Source organism: Hevea brasiliensis, unplaced genomic scaffold (genome assembly GCF_030052815.1).
Source record: "Hevea brasiliensis isolate MT/VB/25A 57/8 unplaced genomic scaffold, ASM3005281v1 Scaf16, whole genome shotgun sequence".
NCBI classification, from domain to species: domain Eukaryota; kingdom Viridiplantae; phylum Streptophyta; class Magnoliopsida; order Malpighiales; family Euphorbiaceae; genus Hevea; species Hevea brasiliensis.
In genome coordinates this window covers 147,136-170,435 of record NW_026614652.1, presented here as the reverse complement: position 1 = coordinate 170,435, position 23,300 = coordinate 147,136, and the positions used below count along the sequence as shown (strand labels likewise).

Genomic DNA, 23,300 nt, shown 5'->3' with positions numbered 1-23,300 from the left:
TGTTAAAATGAGATTGGAAATGAAGAGTTCTCTGATAAGGGTGTGGATTTGGGGATTTTGCCAACAGCCACAAACCAAACCGAGATGGAGGGGCAATATCACCATTGAGCTTTCCATTATAATTCCTGGCAATATGCCCTATAATTCCACAACAGAAACAAAATATCGGTAATCTTTCATACTTAAATTTTATCCAATCCTTCTTTTCCCCTCCCTGTGCAATGAAAAATACTGTTAAAAGGGGCTTTTCCACCAGTACCTGAACTTTCAACCGGAGAAAAGGATGCCATTCTTGACTTGGCCCTTGAACATTATCAACACAAATTAGGCCCCCAAACAACTGCCTTATTTTCTGTGCATTTTGTTGATTCCAATTGCTAGGCGGTAAGCCATGTACTTGAAGCCAAAATCCAGTAGTAGAGAAATCCAGAGCTTGAAAAGACTTGTCTGGTGGCCACTTTTTCAAAATAAGAAGATTATTGTCTAAATGCCAAGGCTCTTTCTCAAGAACTTCATCTCTTTCCTTAACATCTTTGAAAATGAAAATGAAACTCCCCTCTGGTCCACGTTGCACTTGAACATCAGAAATCAACTTCCAAATCTTGCTCATGGTGGATTTTAGGACCCACGGACTATACTTTCTTGTACCAATAATCTGAGCAAACAATTTGTTGTCTGTCACGTGAAAACCAGAGTCATCTGAACCTATTAACTCCAACATAGGTTCAGCGCAACTGAGCGACTCAGTTTTGTTGATGATATCTAATAAAGAAGGCTCTGCTGGATGCATAGGTGAGATGGAGAAAGGAATAAATGGTAGTCCGAAAGGAGATTTGAGATCAGGGAGAAAAGGCTTGAAAAGGAGAGAGGAAATGAAACAATGGTCGAAACTGGAATGATGGAAAGACCCAATTCTTAAATTTGCAAATTGAGTAACATGCGCGAAGGCCACAGAGAAAAACTCCACTTACAGGAGACTGCTCTTCTTCACTATGCCCACCTTTTGAAAACTTCAGCTACATCTAGGTTCTAGCTAATATTTATGTCTTTTTCTGAAAAGCACATTTTGCACACTATCAACATGTCTAACTTTTATAATAATTCTAAGTAAAAATATCACAACTTTCTCATAAGTTTTGGGTTCAATAATAAGGCTTACTATATTTTTACAAGCAAAATTTTAAATTTAATTGTTAAAAAAAATAGTTAGGAATCTTAAAGGGTGTCTGTAAAACTGATATGAGAAATATCTCATATTTTTTTATTTAATTTTAAAAAGTTAAAATATAAATTAATGAGTGTGTCTATAGAGAGTTTGAACTCATATGAGGATGAGTGTATTTACCATTAGATTAAATTTTTGTATATAAATTCGTGCACTTTATATACACTCTTTAATTAATTCTACACATATCTCAATACAAATATTTAATTTAATGATAATTGAGTTCGTTTTCATATAAATTTGAGCTTAGATTAGATGCACCCCAAATTTCTTTTTATCTTTCTTTTGTCCTTCTTAATGAAAATGAACAAAGGGTTAGATCACTTACAATGATAACTTTTCTGTCTTATTTTGCTAGATATAACTTAGCAGTAGAGTGTCACCTTGACGTGGTGGAAGTCATCAATTTGAGTCTAATCATCCCTAAACCTAATGTGAGTTTTCCTATTTTGACTTGTCCCCCCGCCGTCGTGATCGAATGCTTCTTCTATTCTTTTCTTTGGTGCAGTTGGACTATCCTAGACTTGAACCAGAGACCTCGCCTGTGAAGTAAATCATCGCACTTAAGATCCAACCAATTGGGAGAGAAATTTCTCTTTGCCAAGGAGAAGACGCGGATTCGATTCCTGTTATATATATGGACCTCAACAAAGGCCATTACAAATAGGAATAGAATACAAAAGCTTAAAGCCCATAAAAAATAAAACTCTAGGCTAAAATGGGTTAAAACTTGAACCCAATAAAAACATACAAAGAACTATTGAAACATCGCCTACACAGGGGTTAAAAGATTGCCCTTGACAACATTTGGCAAGCAAAGAGCTGCCCCAACCTAAGTCAAGATACTTCTAAAGTAGAAAGCACCCAAATTATAGCCAAAGCTCAATCAATCAAACTAAGAACCGAGACCATAAAAAAAGCATCGTAGGATAGATTAGCAGCTCGTAGAGTGTGGTGAGGCAAAACTTAGTTGGCATGAAAAGCTTAGGGTTGGCCATGGATGGCAAAGCTGGTGAGAGACCCTTGAGGTACTACACCCCTAAAATCAACCTCTCCCAGAGCTATAGATATATGAAACTGACGAAGAACAGGACATGCATGCACTGCCCAAGCATGACAAAACCCCAAACATGATAGATCAGCAGGTTCTTTCACTATATCAGCATTAGATCCACCATAAACAACCTAGAAAAAAATAGAAAAACAAACCCATAGCAGAACAAAGGTACAACTATCTTCTTTGAAGCTCAGTCTGCCAAAGAACAATAAAATAACCTTGTACATCCACCAGATAGTGGTGAGAGTAACCCATAATAGATGCAGAGAGAAGCTTCCCCTGCCCACTAGGGACAAGAGAAACCGCTAAATCGGCATTGTTGACACCCTTGACATAGAGATGAGAAAACCAGAAGGAAAGAGAAAAACTTTACCTTTGGCTCAAGAAGATTTTGATTTTTTAACACTTCGTTTGGGGGAAGTGTAAGGAGGTAAGGTGAGGCATTTTAAAGTAAGGTAAGGTAAAGTAATGAAAAGGTAAGGTAATGTTTTTTTATATTACGTTATTTGGGAGAAAGGTAAGATAAATGATGATTTACTAATTTTATGTTGCTTGAATCAAAGTTAGGTATAGGAAAGGTAAATATTGGTAATAACTAATATTTAATTTATAAAAACCTTTCCAATACTTTAATTTGGTGGGTTGAGAAACTGAGAGTTTTGAAGGTTTTAAAAACATCTTAAAACTCTCAAAAACCTTACCTTCTCTATAAAATCTCATTCCCAAACAATTCTATATGTCTTAATTACATTAAAAAACTTTACCCTATCTCTAAAAACTTGCTACCAAATGAAGTGTAAAAAGGAAAAAATAAAGTTTAGTTTGGAACTGATTCCAATCAGGTTATAATCTTGCTCAATGAAAGTTTTAATCAATTTGATTTTGATTGCTTTTAATTTCAATTTAAATCTAATTGATTTCGGTTCAATTCTGATTTTAAATTGGCATGTAGTTAGATCTAATGAGCATAGTGCTCTATGATTGATCAAGTGGAGGTGAATTTTTAGCCTTTAAATTTTTAATTATTAATTTGATGTATTTTATTTTTTGGATTATTTTCAAATTAAAAAAAATAACAATTTAAAATTGTAATTGTATCATTAAAAATTAAGATTTTAATAATTAATTTAGCTTAATCAAAATAATTAATAATGGTATAAAAATAATTTCTTTAATCATTTACATTTTAAAAAATAATTTCTTTAATCATTTACATTTTAAAAAATAATTTTTATTGTAAATATGGACTATCTTTTGAATGAAAGTAAATTGCACTCTTAACAGTAAAATAAGTAAAATAAACTAAAAAGAAAAAGAAAGAAATTCATGAATGTGAAATTTCAAGTCTTCAACCTAAATAGTAAAAATACTATGGACTTGGAAAGGCCGTTTCAATTCAAATCAGCTTGTTGCCCATGGAACAAGTCCCCTTTACCATTCTCTTAATTTCAATTTCAATGTCTCACTTGACTTTTGAATTGTTCTAATTTCTTAATTTCTTTCTAAATAAAAACTTTTTTACTTTAAATCACTATATAAATAACTAATCACTAACAGCTACTACTAGAATAATTAATATTATCAAATAAATATACAGTTGTTTTTGAAAAGCAATAAATTAGAAGACCAATAATTTACTAAATGATAACCCACAAATGTGTTTGATAATGCAAGAATTCAAGGATTAGTAAGGGCCAAGAAAAGAAAAGAGTTGTAAACCATGTTGTACATGGAGTACTTTGCAAGTTGGTCCCTCCTTGAAGTCTGGAAAATATAAGGAAGGTAACAACACATGTTTGGTAGGTCCTCCAGATTTTTTGCCCTAGGAAAATGAAATAGTTGAAGATTTCACATGCATGGTCAAAAAAATCTGCCCAATTTTATTAATTTTCCATGCCAATGATATATATCACAACGATAGTTTGTATTTAACAGTTAGCATTCATAAACATAGAAAAAAACACAATTTTAAATCTCTATTTTCAACTATTTTCATGAAGAAATAAATTAGAGAGAATAGTGTTTTTATTTAAATTTAGGTGGAATTATAAAATTATAATAATTTAATTTATTATATTTTACTTTTTATTAATAATAATAATAATATATTTTCTAAAATTTTAGTATTTATAACAATTTAATATACTAATTAATAATATGAAATTAGATGAAAACAATCACCCTTTCTTGCATTTCACATGGGTATTTCTAGCATTAAATTTGTAGATTTACCCCATTTGGATTGAGTACAACATAATTTATTTATGTGTTATATCATATTGTATAATATTATTAATATGTTTGAAAAAATAATATAATATAAAATTATATAAGATGTTTTAATAATTTTTTCTTATTTGGTTAGATGGTATAGTAAAATAAATATAAAGGTTACTAAAATATCATTATTTATTATTTTGAATATATAAATGATTGTTGTACCATATGGAAATGTAAAAATTTAAAGTCATTTCAAACCACCAATTTAATTGTTTAAAAACTTGTGGTAAATCATCATTTTACAACCCAGAATCACCATTCTATAGGAACAATCTAAATTAAAAAAAATGTCATCATACTATATAATATAAATCTATAATAAACCATCATCCCAACAAAGGGTTAGATTCCCGCTTTGATTCATGACTAAAACCTAGTGGTAATTATTTAATATAATAATTATTTTATTAACAGAAACATAACTTGTTTCCTTTTAGAAATAGAGAAATTAAATTGTAATTTTTATCACTAAATGATAAATTATACAAAATAAATTCCCATCTTAAGGGGATACCAAAGATTCTGATAAGGTTGGCAAAACCACCTCACCATCTTATGACTTGTACATACAGTTACACACTGGGAAAAATTACAATGTTACATGAGCAATTTCCGGCACGGAATACCGGAAAATACGTTGAAATGCTCAAATTACAATTAGTTTCTAATTTAATCTTATTGTACATTGAGCAATTAGTCAATCTAATAGAATCCTAAATATGGAACAACCCCATATTAATTACACTGGCGATGCAGAAAGCAGAAAATCTGGCTGTAATCTCTGAAGCAGTATCCCACAAAAGGGACACAAGGGTTTTGACAACTCTTCTACACAAGCTTCTGTTAAAGGTTTGAAATCTACAGGATATCCAGGCTTTGTAAATAGAGTCTCTGGTGCCAATTTGGAAGCCCATCTGTTACAACACTTGCAATGCCATAACGGTGTCGCTGGGCAAACCTGCATGGAAACAGCACATCTAACCAATTTGTGGTTCTGCATATCTCTGTTGCTACTCTCTAAACCTTGGCAAAATGCAATCTCTGGAGAATTAAAAGGAACAGATGCTGAGCAATAGCTACATCGTTCCTCTACCTCAAATTTGTTGGATGAAAGCCTGTTTTGAGTAAAATATACAGGCATAAGATCATAAACATTACAAACATCGAACATGTGAACAGCAACAAAAATATTGCAGAAAATTCAACCATTATCAAATAGCCACCCAATGCATGCACAGACTTCTATATGATATCGACAACAATGATCATCCAAGAATTTTCTTCAGCACACTTCTGCCCCAACAAATAAGGCCCAGTGTAATTCGGGCAGCAGATGTTAAAAGAAAATTTTGTAGATATTAACTACTGAACTAAAGCCTATTTGTTCCATGTAATGGATCATAATTGGCCCATTCAAAATTTTCCAGCTCATCAAATTCTCCTCCCATGCCTATAGATGTTAACATTGAACATCAACAAAGGAGTGATCATGCTCAAAGATCTCTCCATTGCAGATACTTCAATAGCTAACCCTATTGTCTAAATAAGAGTTTCTCAAGTTGGCTATAAGATATCATTTTTCTTTTCAATTCCACGTATGAGTCAGGGAAACCAAAGTAATGATTTCATTGTAACTCTTTTCTATTCGTTGAAAGCAATGTCTCCTCACTCTGTCCAAGGGAATTGAAGGGAAATCTAACCGCTAAACTATTGAACATATGGCAAGGCAATGGCCATATTTGATATATAACTATTTTTTAAGAAAATATGAGACACCCATATGCTCTCAACTCTATATATTTTCATTACAAACAAGCAAATTTAGAAGGAAATTCAATTGAAGAAATTTTTTTAGCCTTGCTACTTCCAAGTTAAGGCTCAATATAGGTCTAGTTTCTAGTTTTTACTTTCTCATGAAAAGACACGATCAATAGTAAAATCAAAATTGAGAACTTGACTGCACAATTTTCTTTTTGGGTTCAAAAATGAAATCTGAAAATGGGAAAGTTCCAAGGACAAATCCAAAATTATTACTTGAAAAAACAAAAGTACTGTCATTTTTAGGTCCTTAGAAACTTAAAAATATAAAGAACAGAGTAGCAATAAATTAATCAACATATTTGCAATATAAGGAACAGAGCAGCAAGAGATACCTGCTCTTATGTTTTTGAACTTCTGATGTGAGGACATTTAGTTGATCATTGACATGATCGCGATTAAGTTCAACCCACTGCTCCATTTGTGCAATTCCAACAGGATGCCAGTACCCAGTCTCAATAAAATTTTTGGCTAAAAAAGAAGAAAAACTAAAAACCAAAAGCCTTTCACGGAGTTCTTTTTCACTCCTGAAAAGTAACTTTATCCACAAAGTTTGTTGCTCCCCTGCAGCACTAGTTTGTTCTTCAAAGTTCAATTTACTGTTAATTTCATCAGCCTTCAACATAGATAGGACCAGGCATCGACAAATGATATTTAGAATGTGCAACTGGCGAGAAGTAATTTTTGATAGATTATCAGATATGTGTGTCAAAACCTCATTAATGGAAAGGTCCATATGGGAACCTAAATATGACATAGAGAGCCAACTAGCTAGTATACGGTCCACATATTCTGGCATAAACTGCTTGAAAGCCAATAATGATGCTATGATATCCCAAATAACTAGAGGTTTATCTGGACTTTCAAAGTTTTTCAAAGACCAGAGAATATTGGACTCCCAGTATAACAATTCACTTTGGGAAAAACCATGAAAAGATTCTTTAACAAAGTCTTGAGAAGTGTTGAACAACATATTCAAATTTTGTCCACCAATCCAGAAGAATTCAACAATAGCCTTTTGTGCCCTGCATGTTTTCCAAAAGATTAAATTTATAAATGTGACATATATTCAAAGCAAAATCATGTAAAAGAATTTTAGGTTACTTTTAATCTAAAGATCATCCTTAATGCCCTTCTCAAACCTGCTCCTATAATAGTGGATACATTTTGTTCTCCGAATTTGCTTCACTTTTTCAGGGTTTTTTTTCCTTGTTGGTGGGGGTGGGACACTAGCGGAGCACAATATCATTAATCGCATTAGTTATATATATGTAATGTGTTGCCTCCTTAGTAATGAATAAGTTAAAGTTCTAAACATAAAAGCCATATGCTAATTAAGTATTAGCCTAGTTGATAAGTCCCATGCCCCTACAAAACCCGAGTTTGAATACTAACACATCCCCTCCCCACAAATGGTCACATAAGCAAAATCATTGTGTTAGGCTATCATTTTTAGATGAAGAGCCTAGCATCTCAATAAAGTAAGGTGTAACAGCTATGCTGAGAAATTGGATCCAATTAAATTGTAACAGACACAGCTAGTCAGAGAAACCATAAATTAAAAAAAATAAAAATAAATAAAAAAAACTTAGATTAGGTTTGCCAATAAATTAATTGAATATATTTTAGCACTGTTTAAAATTAACTGTTAAGCCTACATGATAAAAATTTAAAAAATTAATTATATAATAAATTTGTAAATATTATATGAACAGGTTGATAGCATATATCAAAAACTGCTTCAAACCTAGCCTAAATACGACTTCGAAAGAAGGCACACTAGTATAGTTTCAAAGGGAGGCATAAATAAGAGTTAGGACTTTAAAGGAGAGTTTAATTTTAAAAAATAAATACCAGAGAGAGAGAAAATTCTAGGAATATGTATGCTGCAATTTTTTTTTTTCCAAAAAAAAAAACCAGAACTTAAATTTTTGCTTTGATAAGAATTTAATTCAATACATAATATTTTAATAATTTTACTAAAAAAGAATTATTTTGTAGTCAAAATGACATACTAACAACTATGTTTTAAATTTGAATATTAAGGCTACATGATAAAAAAAAAAAAAAAAAGTTATTCTATTACAAATTTGTAAGGCATTATATAAACAGGTAGGTCATCCTTCATATAAAGGAAGTAGAAAACTGAAACTAGACTAAATAGACTTCCAAAGAAGGTGCGCTAGTGTAGTTTCAAACGAAGGCCGAAATAAGAGTTAGAAATTTAAAGGAGAGTTTATTTAGGAAGAGAGGGAGAAAGAGACTTCTAGCATTAGGTATGGCACTCTCTCTTTCCTCTTCTCTTCTGCTTCTTCTTTTTTGCTTGAAGGGTCACTGTGATTGTTACCTTTACATGAAACACCTTACGGCAGCCATTACAAGGTGATATGTTGGCATTTCAATGTCATTCTTGAATCACAGACCTCAAACAGTATATCATGAATCAGCCCCTAGAAATCCCTGTTACATAGCAGGCAATATGTTATGTAACCAGAGTTTTTTTTAATAACATGATGCCAATTGCCAATGTAACCTTGTTGAAAGACCTCAAATAATTTGAAGTCAATAAAATTCAAATAAAAATCATCAAAGCTTCACTTGGCCTTTTCCAGTGGTTCATAGTTCTAAGTATAAGTTCATAGAAGCATTGACATTTTGGTATTGAACTTCCATGCTGGCACCTCTCCTATGGTTTAGGAAATTGTAACTGATTTGGCATATGGTGGAGAGGTAGAACTAATTAGCTCAAATTATGTAGACTAGGCTCAATCAGCCTCCCAAACTGCCTAAAAGAAAAATAATAATAATAAAGCATTAGTATTAAGAATTTTAGGAAAAATTTTCAGTAAAATTATGCAATAGATGCAAGCCCATTTACGTGAAACCACAGCCACAACAGAAACTAGGCAAAATCTAGGTAGTAATGAACAGAAATATGTTTGTATTTTTTTTTTTTTCTGGATTTTGAAATGTTTGGCTTCTATGTTTGTTCTTAGGCTCCTTGTTGTTAGGCCTAAGGCTTTGTCCAACTGACCTTAGTTGCACTGTGTTCTTTTACCTGCTTCTCTTTGCTGTTCTTCATGTTCATCCTATTGTAATTATTCAACAATTATTGAATTTGATAAAGCATTTTAAATTTTAAGACAACAATTAACTCACCTTCCCTCATACATATGATCCAATTGATCAACATCAAGATTTCGGACCTACAAATTTCAAGCACAAATTTATCAGTGTCATATGCAAAAGTATAATCTAGCATCACACTTATGCCATGGTTGTTGGTTAAAGTGACATATTACGGATAATCAATATAATATTTGTCCATAACATGCAACTAATATGTTAATTCCCTCTTGAAAGACTAAAACTAAGAAAGGATTACATTAATGATGAAGCCAGAAAATTTGAAATTTCCAATCTAAATAAACATATATATTGTGTTTGTGTTTGTATTTGTATGAGCGTGTGTCCATGCAAACATGCAAGTAGCAAGCATGCATGCATGCGTTTTGTGTGTAGAGATGGAAAAGAAAGCATACATGATATCACATTTATACGAGTTTTCATAATGAAATGAATGATACCTTTTGTTTTTCACATACAACAAACAAGTTACATGTAATTGGTATTTAAATGATACAGGTCATTTCACTAGATGCTTTCCACTTGATTGAAACATGAGAAGAATTTTAAGAATTAATTTTGTTCGACTGGATGTCTTAATTTGATTATTGTTAAGGTTTTCTTTAGTATCATAATCTTTTTCCCCCCTATTAATTTAGGTTGTTGGTGGAAAGGATATTTTTGTTTATCATAACTTGCTTTCAGTTAGCAGCTATCAATTTTACAAAGAAACTCAATTAAATAAATCAATTATGAAAAACAAATCCTTTTCTTGGATAGGGAAAAAATATTTAATGATTTGTATTCGGAAGTTAAAAAGTAGATACATATATTCCAACATAGTTGGGAGTTCCCTCTACATTGTATCAGATTCCAATTTCAAAATAAAAAAAAAAAATGAAAATGAACTACTCTAGCTATGAGCTAGGATAAAAAAGATAGCTAAATTCTTGGAAAGAGATGGTGGGGGGCATGCACTAAATTTGAAAGGGTCATGTAAATTTGCCTATATTAAGAACTTCATGAGTTAAGGGGGCAATGACCCCCTTGCTCTACCCCTAGCTCCTTTATTTTTTACATTATCATGTTCTGCACATGTTAATAAAGAGAGATAGAAGAAGAGTTTGAATTGGCCCATAAAGCAAGAGGCAAAATTTCAATGCTTAATGCAAAAAAGTAGTGAGAAAAGACAAAATGACAAAATAATTATCCAAGCAAAAGGAAAGGAAAAATTTTTAATAGTTTATACCTAAACAATCAAGCACCAATATGATTGGATTACCATTTTCTCAACTGATCTACCACAATATTAATTGTGGTGGCACCATGAACAAGTAACAAAATTCTCCACATAAAATTTTGAATTACAACCTGGTGTTCTGCTTTTAACGTCCATTGATGGTAATTTAACAAGCTGGCAACTTCTCTATTCAGATGCTCAGTGCATGTCCAAGGCAGTGAGCATGCTTATTATTGTAAAGATGACAGTTATTCTGATATGTTATATAAATTACAATTGACAAGCCATCTCCATGTTGTCATGGCGTCTCACTCACAACTTAGTAACTTACCTATGCATCAAAAATGAAAAGGACCTAAATTTATCACATTTATTACAATTACTTATAACACTTCTAAATATATCTTTCACATCAGTCTATGCTCTGAAACATAAATCACGGAAGCTAAAATGTGTCTCTTATGAACATAATTCTGAGAAATCTAAGAACAAAGATGGATGATTGGGGAAAAAATTAACAGGAATTAAATGTGAAGGAGAAACCAAAGCAAGCTGATGAGAAATAAAAACTTCGGGGGAAACAAGGTAACATACCATCGCAACTACAAGATTTCCAGGAGATACTGCTACACCTAGGCACGAAAAGAATACATCTGGAAGCTGCAGAGAAATTTTAATAATTTCTTGAGCCAGAATAAATCTTTTAAAAATAAATAAAATATAATAAAAAAGGCCAGAAAGGTTAACATCATACATCAGTTGAACTCCTCAAACCAGGAGTACATGATGGAATGGATACTTCACAAAGAGAACTCCCATGTAATAGCCAGCTACGAACATAATTATCCTGACACATTTCAAGTTAAAATAAATAAATACATCTATGATCGATTAATGGTGAAATACCAAGTCAACTGATGCCTTATTTTGTACCATATAAAAATAAAAGTAAAAACGAATCCTGTCGATAGTATATGAAATTATTTCTTCCACCCATTTTCTAGCAAGCTGACCTTACATAGGAGAGCTCACAGGTAGGGCTATATAGAACAGCAATGAATCTAGCAGTAAATTGGAGAACTTGCACTGACTGCACAAACCCATAAAAAAAAAAAAAAAAATCCTTTTGACATATATGACTTTTTTCACTTAATCATTTGGGTCTCTCCATGCTAAAAGGAGGTTTAGATTGTCCATTGCCTTAAGATTTGATTTGGGTTAGCTTAAAACCAATTGGTATACTTTGGATTGCACTAAACTTAAGAGTTGATTGAATGATAAACCAAAACCATCCATTATATATAGTTTGTTAATTTATTTTGAGTTTGTCTAAACTTATGATCTCAATAAAACTAACCACTAAAAACTCACTTATGTATTTTTTAAGAGTTTTTTATTTTTATTTTTTATTTTTTGCCCACCATAACATTTTTACTATAATTTTTCTTTCATTGTTTCTATGAATAAATTTGTTTACACTTTACAATTGTTTAGTTGAGCATCCTGAAAGTGATACTTTTGATAATATTTATATATCAAGACTTGAAACAGAAGTATAGTCAATTTAAGATTTAAAACCCAAGACGCTAAAGCTCAGCCCATTCTGGCAAATCTGCAAATTTGCAAAATATCCTTCTCTTAGAGATAACTTTATAACTTCTAAGGCAGTAGCTACTTGATATAAATAAACAGAAATATACGGGTGCCTTCTATTATTACTTTGTTTTTTTTTTTTAATCCACTTTATTTGCACTTTATTACATTTACCATTAAATGAACCGTTGTTAATTCATTCAATGGTGGTTATCTACAAAGTAAAGTAAGATTCAGTCCATTAAGAGCAAAGTAACCACAGAATTTCCCCAATTATAAGACCGTTTAAGGAACAGGAATTACCCAAGAACATCTTAAATATAAAACTATACAACATCTAGACCATAATTCTATGCTTTTCAAGAGTTTAAATTTGTGTTTTCTTGAGCTCCATGCTGCCAGCATCATTTCCATTGAATATGTAGTAATTTGGGACATTGTAAAATGATAAAATAAAGTACCAGTCACTAATCTGTGACAGTAACAAATGTAATTAAACAAAATTTCACACCTTTAAGGTAAAAAAAGGAATAATTGTTGTCACCATCCTCATAGTTCAAATTTTCCCTGAATATCTGTAGTCATTCATGTTAAATTCAATCCGTTAATTCAGTTGTGTGCCTAAAATGTGAAGGATGTTGCAAAAACTCACTGTTCAGCAGTAATAATTTACAAAGAGAAAAGAAGATTTTACAGGGTTGAATAAGTTGCTAAATTGCTTGAAGGTAAAAGCTTGAATCCTAAAAATGAAAAATTTTTAAAATATACACTTGATCACCTTTTCTTTTCTTTCTTTGTCTTTTGGTTTCTATTCCTTTGATGCCAGAAAATTAATATTTTTTTATTTCATATAAAATGCTAGCATCAAACAACACCCATCAAATGTGATAATATTGGCAAATGGCATCACTGATGCATCTGAAACACAGATGGTGAAACATCAAATGTAAAAATTAGGTCCAAACTTGTAGCCAATTCAATTCACATAATGCATCAGATGTAGAAGACTATTTCCAATGCAAAGACAATTGAAGAACATCATGAAAATAATACCTGACCACAGCTGTACAAACAACACCCATCAAAAGCCCAAGCTAAACCAGTAACCTGATGAATTTTTAAACACATGAGTAATCATTGAGACACTGCATAAGACTGATCAACAATGAGATACTTACAACATAGTCGTGAGCATCCTGTGAACAAGCTTTATCAAACTTGCAACTAGATATGTCACATGTCCATACTTCAAACGAACCAGATCCTTTGCCAACTGCTAAGAGAATTTTGTAGGGTGCCTGAACAGGTATTACTAGTGAAAGTACTGAAACTGGGACAATATTGCCAAATATAACCTGTTTGGAAATTAAATGTCAGAATGTAATTAATTAAAAATATTAATCTCTGTGTTAAATTGTGAAGAATATAATAATGAGAGCTACCTCCTTCAGTAGAACAAATGGAGCATTATCAGATTCTGATGATTCCAGCAATTTCTCACCGTTCCCCAGCCAGATCTTCACACTGAAGAAGATTAAAGGAAATGTTATAAGTAAAGCTTCCTTCTTTTGTAGCAGTGAGATGAAGTGAAATCAAATACATTGATTTGGATATTGGTGAGAAAGGCAAGTGCCTTTCACCTAACAGCATGAGTCCATTCAACATCTAAGTACCAGTAACAAATGGTATTGTATTTCTAGCATGCGTACAAGGAGTTTGATAAATGCTTACAGGTAAAATTTATAGAGTTTAGAAAGAATACAGTTGGAGAGTTTATTTTCTTTGAACATTCAAAGAACAGGTATATGGAGATCAAATCAATGAGATAACATATCAAACCAGAAGTTACTCTAGATTCTCAAATAAATATAAGTTAGAAGGTGTATCATTATTAGGAATAAAAAGACATGCTGCTTAACATCATTTACAGCATATCAACATACACTACATGAGCCCGTCTCTTGTACTTATCCAAAAGAAATAATTGGTTTAAGAACTGATTAAATACTTTGGCATTACCTAACTCACCTCCCATCAGAACTCGCACTAGCCAATAAAACCTGATGATTAGAATTAGAACTAAGTAATGCCAGATTGACTGCAGTGACCCATGAATTATGTGCCTGTAGAAGCCCGACAAGCATAACACCAGGAGAGACTCTATTGTGCTCAATAGAGTAGCATTGTGGTGCATGAATTCTCCAGATTGAAATTTTGCCAGCCTTCCCTCCAACTGCAAATATAGAGAATCTATGGGGTGAATCATTTTGAGGAGCTGTACAGATTTTAGATGTCAAGCACAACACTGGTGACCAGGCAACAACAATTGATGACAGCATCTGACTGCGAGAAGCATATTGGTCTGCAGTTATCTGCAGGAGTAAGCAGTTTTTATTATTAACTTTTGTCAGATTTAGTCTTAGTTACCCGAAAATTAAGCAAGAGGTAGAAAGAAAAGTTCAAATGAGAATTAATAACCACTCAAAGATGGATATTAACCTGCAGTTGTTTATTATGATTGGGCTATAAATAATATTCCAAGTTGGTCTACTAGCCAAATAAACAAGGTATCTTAGTCAAGAAAACAATTAGGATTAGAATTATTAGCCATCTATATAAATCGATATGATGTTTCAATTCCACAGAATCATTGAACGAATGAAGTTCCAACAACTATGCTTTCTTTTGAATTGTGCAATGCATTCAAAACCCAGAAGAGGCTTTCTTGATAGAAGTAAGTCCTAAAGTTTACTACTGTTAGTCTTATTGTTCTATCTAATTTACATGACTTTTCTACGAAGGATACTTCTCCGGTAAATCAAACCTGCCTGATATTTTGAGTCTTAATTTGGTTAATCCAACCAATTAAGTAACTAAACCAACTCTCAAATCAACCCTTTGGTGTCCTACACCAAATAATTTCAATTTTTGCATTTAAAAAGAAAAACCTAAATCAAGGGTGAAGAGGGGAAGAGAATGTGCAAAACTACAATACTTTGAAACCTTACCTTAGGCAACTGCTCTTCCCTCGTATTAGTGTGAGGGCTAGATCCAGCATGGAGCTTCTCACCATTACCTATCAGTTGGCCTCCAAAAGTTTCAGACTCCTTATCGCTGGAACATGGCAATTTAAAGACTAAATAAATAAATGTATATACATAGGAAAATATAAAACAAGTTCATGATAGAAAAATCTAGAATAGCAGCATTCAAATGATTTTCCAATCTCAATTGTCGAATCTAAGAATAACCTCTGGCTTGTTCGCTATTGAATTAAAAAAAAAAAAAAAGAAAAGTGGTCTTCTTCATTTAGTTCTGTGGCAAAGCAGAAGGTAAAAAGAAGGGAAAACAGGAGAATTTTTTGTGCCTTTCTTCTTGTTACTCAACTCTCTCCCTCTCTCCAAACTGCATTCACGTTAAAGAGAATATTTACCAATCTGCAATGAAGACTCAAAAAAGTTTTCTTCAATCATTCTTTATTTATCTAGTTTAAAAAACAAAGAATGGAAATTAGTTCATTTACTACAGTTTTGAACCCAACATTATGTAAAAGAATTCACATTACTAGAACCTCATTTGGCAATTGGCATTGCTGCTGGAGTGCTGTTTATGGACTTGAACAGAATGAACAGTAACATAAAAGAAACCACACTATGGATAGCTCTCTTGCAGCATTGTTTTATGATGTTGGAATGTATGCACAGAACTCCAACAACAAATGGGCCATAAATAGATACAGCATAAAGAAAATATAGTAAGATAACTCTAAAAAAAAAAAGACCTGAAAGTAAAGGGAAAAAAAGGAATGAGATATTTTACATGCCATTAGTGGTACTAGCTCTTCTTCGCTTATGCCCCTTTCCAGTAATAGTGTTTGGAAAAACATCAGCAAGATTATCACTGAGCCTTACTTGTGTTGTTTGCTCCTAATGAAAGACATAAATGTTTCACGGTATTATGGCTTAAGGATTAAGTTAAACAGATTTAAAATAAAGAACTTACATGAACAATCTCTGAATCAAGGATTTCTGACTGCCCAAAATTTGTTTTTGCAAGAAAATCATATAGCCTATCTGATATATCTATAACCTACAAAAAAACGGCAGAAGAGAATTTATAATAGTGATCAAGACAATATAAATAGCATGGAAATTCCTAAACATAAAAATGAAAGATGCAAATTTGAAAAACAAATAGATGAGAAAATACTTGTTTTATTCAAACAAATAAACAACATCATAGCTGTTGTACAGTGATTGAAAAACAAATATTTTGGGAGAAAGAAAATGTAATTAGCACTTGTAAGTTATTACTCCACAGAACCTAGAAACACAAGGAATAGTAAGGATGTGGATTTTTGCTTAGCTCAAAATACAGTATTCCTAGTTTCTTCAATATTTACATATATGTCACACCTATATATTTGTCCTTCGGCTAACCCTTTCTCTAGCCCAACAACCAAAAAATGAGTTCAACAACAATCTACTTTTACCTCCTCATTCAATCTCATCGCTCTCCCCAAGGTTTAGATAAAAAAGAATTCACACCAATATTCTTTTGCATGAAGTGTTAAGTGGTTTTGTTCAATAAATAATTTTTCTCTTATTTTCCATGTGGGTTTCTGTTTATCTTGTGAATCTTAAAATTTTGGCTCACTGATTTGATGATTTCTTTAGCTACTATGAGATTGTTGACATGTGCTCAATTGGTTGGATTATCCCCCAAAGAATTGATGTTGCAATTTTTACCATGCAAGGCTTGCTTCTATAACTGGTTCTTTTGCATCAATGATGGTGTGGGCTAGAGGCAGATTTTTAATCTAATAAGCAGGGCAGGTGAAAGTTGATCATGGCTAACCTAACTTGAATGGCAGAATAAGTGTGAAGGAAAGTATACTTGTTGAGGGGAAAGGTGGAGGAGGGGAAATCAATCTACACTCCAATGCATTGACATCTTTATGCATCAATTACAGAGGAAAGGGAGTCATGATATCCAAATCAGCATTTTGGTGAATGTAAATGACCAAATCCACATTAGAAAAATTTTAGTTCACGTGCAAACTTGACAGCAAAAAATTGAAGTTGGAAAACTTAAATAAATATTTATTTAAATTTCAAGAAGTCAAGGCATCATTGTTCCTATGTTTTAGAAGAAATACATTTCTTTACCCTAGTGATAAATGAAATTGTTTAATTTTCACAAATAAATTATAGAAAATCCAAGAATATTGTTCACCTAGCAAAACAAAGAAGCTTTATTATTTCATAGTATCAACAACTATGCCCATGAAATTGATCTATTAGTGTACAAAGGAGAAGTCATCATGATGATCTTCATGACTAGATTTTATTATACCAACCCAATTTATAACTATTAAAGTAAATAATGTTGCATCAGGTGGAAGTGACAGGACATAATGGGACAAGAGAAGACAATACAAATAGTTGTCCTAAGCCCATGCAAAACAAAACAGTAACTTGTGAAATCAAGTGCTTCAGTGATGAATACCTCTATCCACTCAGCACAAAAATCACAAAAAGGTGATCGATAAAGCTTTACACGTCCTTCTGTGGTACAAACTGCAAGCAAGCACCTATATAGATTACAATACAAGAGGATTAAATTCTATTAGCAGTTCTTATCCCCCTTAATTTAATGAAATTAAAGTCAAGAAGAAATAAGCGTCAGCTCAACATGTGGCTAGAAAAGGTTAGGTTGCTACCCAAAGTTAGGAGCCATTCCGAGCGGAGACCAAGAAATTGATCGTACACATGGTCGACGATCTCGAGATAAAGCATTGGGCAGCAAACATCCAGCGAGCAAATCTGCAAACATCCAAAAATTACAATACATGTTCAAGAACTGCCCAAGACAGACAGCACAAAAGCTTGTCCACTTTACACATGAGAATGTGTTTGCAATGAGCAGGTCGATGAGAGTGAAAGAAAAGTAATAAAGGTCTAGTTAGCCCTAACCTTCTTTTTTGACCAGCCCAATTGGATAAGGTTCACAGGTAGGAATGGTGATTAAGCCTCGAGGTCCAAGTGTCAATGCTGGATTCTGATAATTAAGAAAATACAATGAAACAAAAAGCAAGCTTATTAAAATTTTAAAGAAAAAAATCCAGAATCTCAGCTACTACCAAACGTGTTAGAGGCTTTTTAACTCTGTTTATTAAAAGCTTCAAACTTGCTCAAAGTTTTGGCTTTCTTAGTCAAATTCTCGAAACAAAATCAATCCCAATTATTTTAGAAACATAAAGTACATATCCATTGCTTATTTGAGAATAAAAAAGGTAGTAATAAAAATCAAAGTGGGAAATTAGTGAGTGAATTACCAGAATGGTGACAAGGTGACCGCAAGCGACGGCAATAAGATTCTCGTCAGACCAAGCTATGGCGTTTGGGTACAATGGTGAAGCCACCAGTTGAGCAGCTTGGAATCGTGAAGGCATGATCACTGAAACATAATAGAAAATTTAAAACTTGAAGGAAATTGGAAATCTGGGAATTTGGGAGGAAAGTGAATTCAGTTACCACAACGAGGAGAGAAGTAAGAGAACGATATGGAAGAGAGACGATCTTGGTGAGGAACTGACTTGGAAAAAGGGGCTGTGGGCGAAGGTGCGGGCGCGGGCGCGGGCGAGGGCGAGGGCGTGGGCGGGGCCGGCCCGCGGGCGTGTTGTTGCGGCAGTGGAAGGTGAACTGAGAAACAAATTGGTTTAGGGCTAGTCATAAATAGATAAAATGAAACGACGTAGTTTAATATCTTTAGGCAAAAACCATTTAAAGCCACCAACGATTAGATTTAAATAAGTCATTATCAATTTAATTAATAATTTCAAACTTGACAATAAAATAAAAAAAAAATATATATATATATATATAAAAGTTAAAGCACACAAATTATCTCATAAAATTAAGTTATTTAACTTATTAATTCATTTAAAAACTTATTATGACTTAATAATTTGTCAAATAGTATCCACTTGATATAAATATTAATTACTTTAAAATTTAATTTATTATTTTTAGTTTCAAAATTTAAATCTTCATTTTCCTTTTTTATTTTTATATATTTTACTTCTTTTAAAGTTATAATATTTTTTTATATTTTAATTGGTATACATGAATTAATTTAAAATAAAATAAAAATTATTTATTAATGCCACGACCCAACCTATGGGCCGGACCGGCACTAGGACTTGGGTCAGTCTAAAGCCTCCGAGACCAGTAGTAAGTCTAACTATTCCTCAACCCAACTCTAATGCCCATTTGGGCCCAATTTCATGAATTCTATCAGACAAAGTTTGGCCATAAAATGGACATTTTAACAGAGAGTTTTTGACTCACCCAACCTATAAACACAATATATAATCAATTGGGGAGCTCAGCTCACCCTCCACATACTCATGATAACATAAAGTCAAACGGAGCTCAGCTCCCTCATCCAGTCCAACATACATGTATATATTAAGTTTACAGGTCCAACATGGCAAATTATATTACAGACCCAAATTAAATAAATATTTCTAATACATGCGGAAATTCTAGGAGTTAACAGAATTATACAAACATTAATAAACGACCTGCGAAGAAGAAAAGTAGGTTAACCATAATAATAATTGTCACACCTCACCCCTCTATAAGGCATGACATGATCCCGTAAAATACATAATGAACTACCAAACGTCACCTACCGATAACTCATTAAGTATCCTACAAGAGATTTTAAAATTATTTTCTTACATTTTGGAAGTGGTAAGCATTTTGGTAGGAATTAAAATCATTTATTCGAAGTTTTAAAACTACTTAAAATTTTTATCCCATTTTATTTTTCCGCAAATTTTATAAAAATTTAGTGAATCTGCGTATTTTGAGAAAACAGTTCTTCAAATACCTGAGAAAAACACTTCCAATAAATTTTTCCACAACTCCCAACCCAAATCAACTCAAAATTCTTAAATCAAACAACTTCAAAATAATTCCATCAACATTACAGTCAATAAAGCTAATTTACATTCACAAGTTTAATTTACAGATATAAAATCTAAAAATAATATTATTACAATTTATAAATACAACTGCTCAACTTTACATTAATACATATGAACAATATTTATTTACATCAAACTAAATTACTCTGGGTATAAAATAATACCCGTACAAAATCAGCGAAGGCTTTTTCAGTTTAGCAGCTCACTCTGCTGCTTTTTCCTTGCTCCTATCTGCGACAGCAAAATAAGCTATCGCTGAGCATAAAAATACTCAGTAGCGCACAATAAAAATTTGAAACACAGTACATAAAATATTCATTGATAAATCACCATTTAAATATTACACAAATCATCAAAACTCATTATAGCACAATTTTGGTCAAATAATTTAATAAACATAGTGTTGTCAATTCATACACAACTTAAGCCATGACACAAAATTTCCGATCAATGCCGTGTTGTACACCACGACAAAGTGATCTACAACCCCACTAATCGAAATCAATGAGGGAGGTGGCTAGCTAGCTAATGAGTACTCATCCGATCTACAACCTCAACTAGTAAACCAGAGAGGGAGGAAAATAATCGATCTCACCTCATAAATGGAGGAGGAATAATAAGGCACTGTCACTCTAAGTGTGAAACAAAAATCAATTTCAACATTTTATTCAAATAATTCATGAGAAATCCAATAAATTTCCAAAGTCATAATTTCATTCACAAGGTGGTAACACAATTCATGATTAACATCAAATTTTCATAAATCATACTAAATAAATTTTTCAATGACAAAAGGCTCAAATAAGGTTTATTGTACACAAACCTGACGTGAGTCGCCTCTAGGCCTTGACTCGGTCTCTCAGACCTTCCAAATCTTTTTCAGCTGAAACACAAAATTTATAGTGTCTCAGTATCTTTACTTCATAACAATTCCAATAACTAATTCCAATATGTTTAAACTTATATTATTATAAATTTTCATGTTGAGGTTACTATTCATGGTACTATTCAAGTCAAAATATTGACTTTCTTATACTTAAAAGGTATGGGAACTCCAACTATACTCACATACCACATTTTGGTCATCAATTTTGTTTGTTTTGGTTGTTTTCTCAAAACTTAGGTCTTTTAGGCAAAATTGTAAATTTTTAATTTTGATGTCTTATGTTGCACTGTTTCATTGGTCATTTTGCTGTTAGAATTTGGCTAAGTTTTCTTCATAGAAATTGTTTCTTATTGTCTTAACTTTATTCTCCTTTTTTAATCACTCCAATTGGAGTTTTGTAGCTCAATTTATAGCCATTTGAATTATGGCTGCCGGATTGGACTTAACCTGATTTACGGGCACCAAAGCTAGTTACAGCGGTTTAGGTCACCAACTTTAGGTGGCCAAATGACTTAGTTAATGACATAATTTGGATTTGTGTTCTTCATGAAAGTTTTAGGTCTATATCTCAGCTTTCTACTGGTAAAATGTTAGGTCATTTAGACATGTCTAGCCCAAGTTATGGCCAAATGAACAAACACTGTTCATTTGGTCATTTTTGTACAGATCAGATTGCCTAAGTCCGGATTTGGTCAATTTGTTCACTAGGTTTTAGTCACTTTTTGGGCATGATTCCTAAATAAAAAATGTGTCATTTTGTGTCTAGTTTCATTCCCAATTGGCCTCACACCAATTGGGCTTGTAAATTTTCAGTTTTGGTCCCTGAAAGGGACCTTGGTCATGCTGCCTGCATACTGCCCACATCCAATCCGAATCTAAACCTAATTCTAACACTTCCAACATACATCAATTGGTCACAAATGACCATTTTCCATCTCAAACAAGGTCAAACATACCATTTGACCATTTCTCAAATTTTTTGGCTTCCAAACCCTAGGTGCCAAAACCCTAACTACCTAGTTGTTACATTTCACTAAATCAAAGCCTACCAACATCATTCCTCAACTCAATTAAGCTTCTATACACTTTTAATTCCATCAAATTCATGCATCACCATGGCAAACCCTAGCTGGCCAAAATCCCTACCTAGGCCTCCAATACTTATTTTCATTTCATTTTAAGCATATTTCTAAGTTCATTAAGCTATAAATACAATAATTAAACTATAAATTCCAAGTTTAGCTACTAACCTTGAATGAAGCTTCCCAACCTCTTACTTTTCTAAATTTTCTCCTCTTCTTTCTTCTTCAATCTTCTTGTCAAGTGGTAATAGCAAGTTTTAATCAAGAATCTTGGGGAATTTATGGGAAATTTTGGGGTTTAAGAAGCTTAAAATTAAGCTCCCATGGAGGTTTGTGAGAGAAAGGGAGAGGGAAGGAGTGCCACGGCAAGGAGAAGAAGAAGAAGTAAAAAAAAAAATCTTTTTAATTTTTGTTTTTATTCCACATAATTGACTTGGTCCAAAAAGAAAAAAAAATTTTAAATAAATTAAAAATCAATTGATGTCATGCATGATGTCACACACATGATGTCATAAGTCCATTTTCTTTTATTTTCTTTTATTTTTTTATTAGTTCTTTAATTAAATTCTTAATCCCAAAAATTTGCTTTTCTCAAATTTTATTTGACAGTCAGGTCAGGAGTCAGCTCTAGGGGTCAATTGACCAAATTGCCCCTCGCCGGTTCGACCCGATTTGTAAATAATTCAATATTTTTTCCGGATCTCTGACCTAATTATTTGACCGACTTAACAATTCTTTTTCATGATTTTCTCTTTTCCACTGTATTCGCAATAGTCCTAAGGATCGCGGCGTCATATTTTATGGTTCGAAATTTGAGTTTAAATCGACCTCGCAGTCCTTCCCGATAAGGTAATCCATCCCTGTGACTCTCTGCTCGTTTAACTTCTTATGTTCTGTTTTTCTTATTTATACTTAACTAATTGGCAATTACTAATTATTTGTGTTCAGGGCTTATCTAGTTGTCTTAAGTGTGGTTATAATCCCCTCAGTTTTCCGG

At 32.6% G+C, this 23,300-nt stretch overlaps 1 protein-coding gene across 1 annotated transcript; it reads right to left on the bottom strand.

Annotated features, from left to right (window-relative positions):
* Positions 1 to 5,002: 5,002 nt before the first annotated feature.
* LOC110658617 (uncharacterized) lies at positions 5,003 to 19,025 on the bottom strand. Its single transcript, XM_058141591.1, has 17 exons — positions 18,876 to 19,025; positions 18,677 to 18,798; positions 18,315 to 18,399; positions 18,062 to 18,164; positions 17,848 to 17,932; positions 16,342 to 16,428; positions 16,159 to 16,265; positions 15,348 to 15,453; positions 14,368 to 14,711; positions 13,782 to 13,863; positions 13,518 to 13,694; positions 13,393 to 13,446; positions 11,501 to 11,593; positions 11,341 to 11,406; positions 9,540 to 9,586; positions 6,716 to 7,405; positions 5,003 to 5,677 (listed from the first exon to the last, which is right to left on the bottom strand). The coding sequence occupies exons 2-17, from the start codon at positions 18,791 to 18,793 to the stop codon at positions 5,302 to 5,304; spliced, it is 2,619 nt and encodes an 872-aa protein (XP_057997574.1). The 5' UTR covers positions 18,794 to 18,798; positions 18,876 to 19,025; the 3' UTR covers positions 5,003 to 5,301.
* Positions 19,026 to 23,300: the final 4,275 nt, after the last annotated feature.

What these genes read in the sequence shown, in the direction of transcription:
- LOC110658617 (XM_058141591.1), bottom strand. Translation starts at nt 18,793, where the DNA reads ATGCCTTCACGATTCCAAGCTGCTCAACTGGTGGCTTCACCATTGTAC. An exon ending in GGGAAGAGCAGTTGCCTAAG is followed by an intron (nt 14,712 to 15,347) that starts GTAAGGTTTCAA and finishes TTACTCCTGCAG; the next exon opens with ATAACTGCAGACCAATATGC. An exon ending in GTTTGTACAGCTGTGGTCAG is followed by an intron (nt 11,594 to 13,392) that starts GTATTATTTTCA and finishes GAAATGTGTCAG; the next exon opens with GATAATTATGTTCGTAGCTG.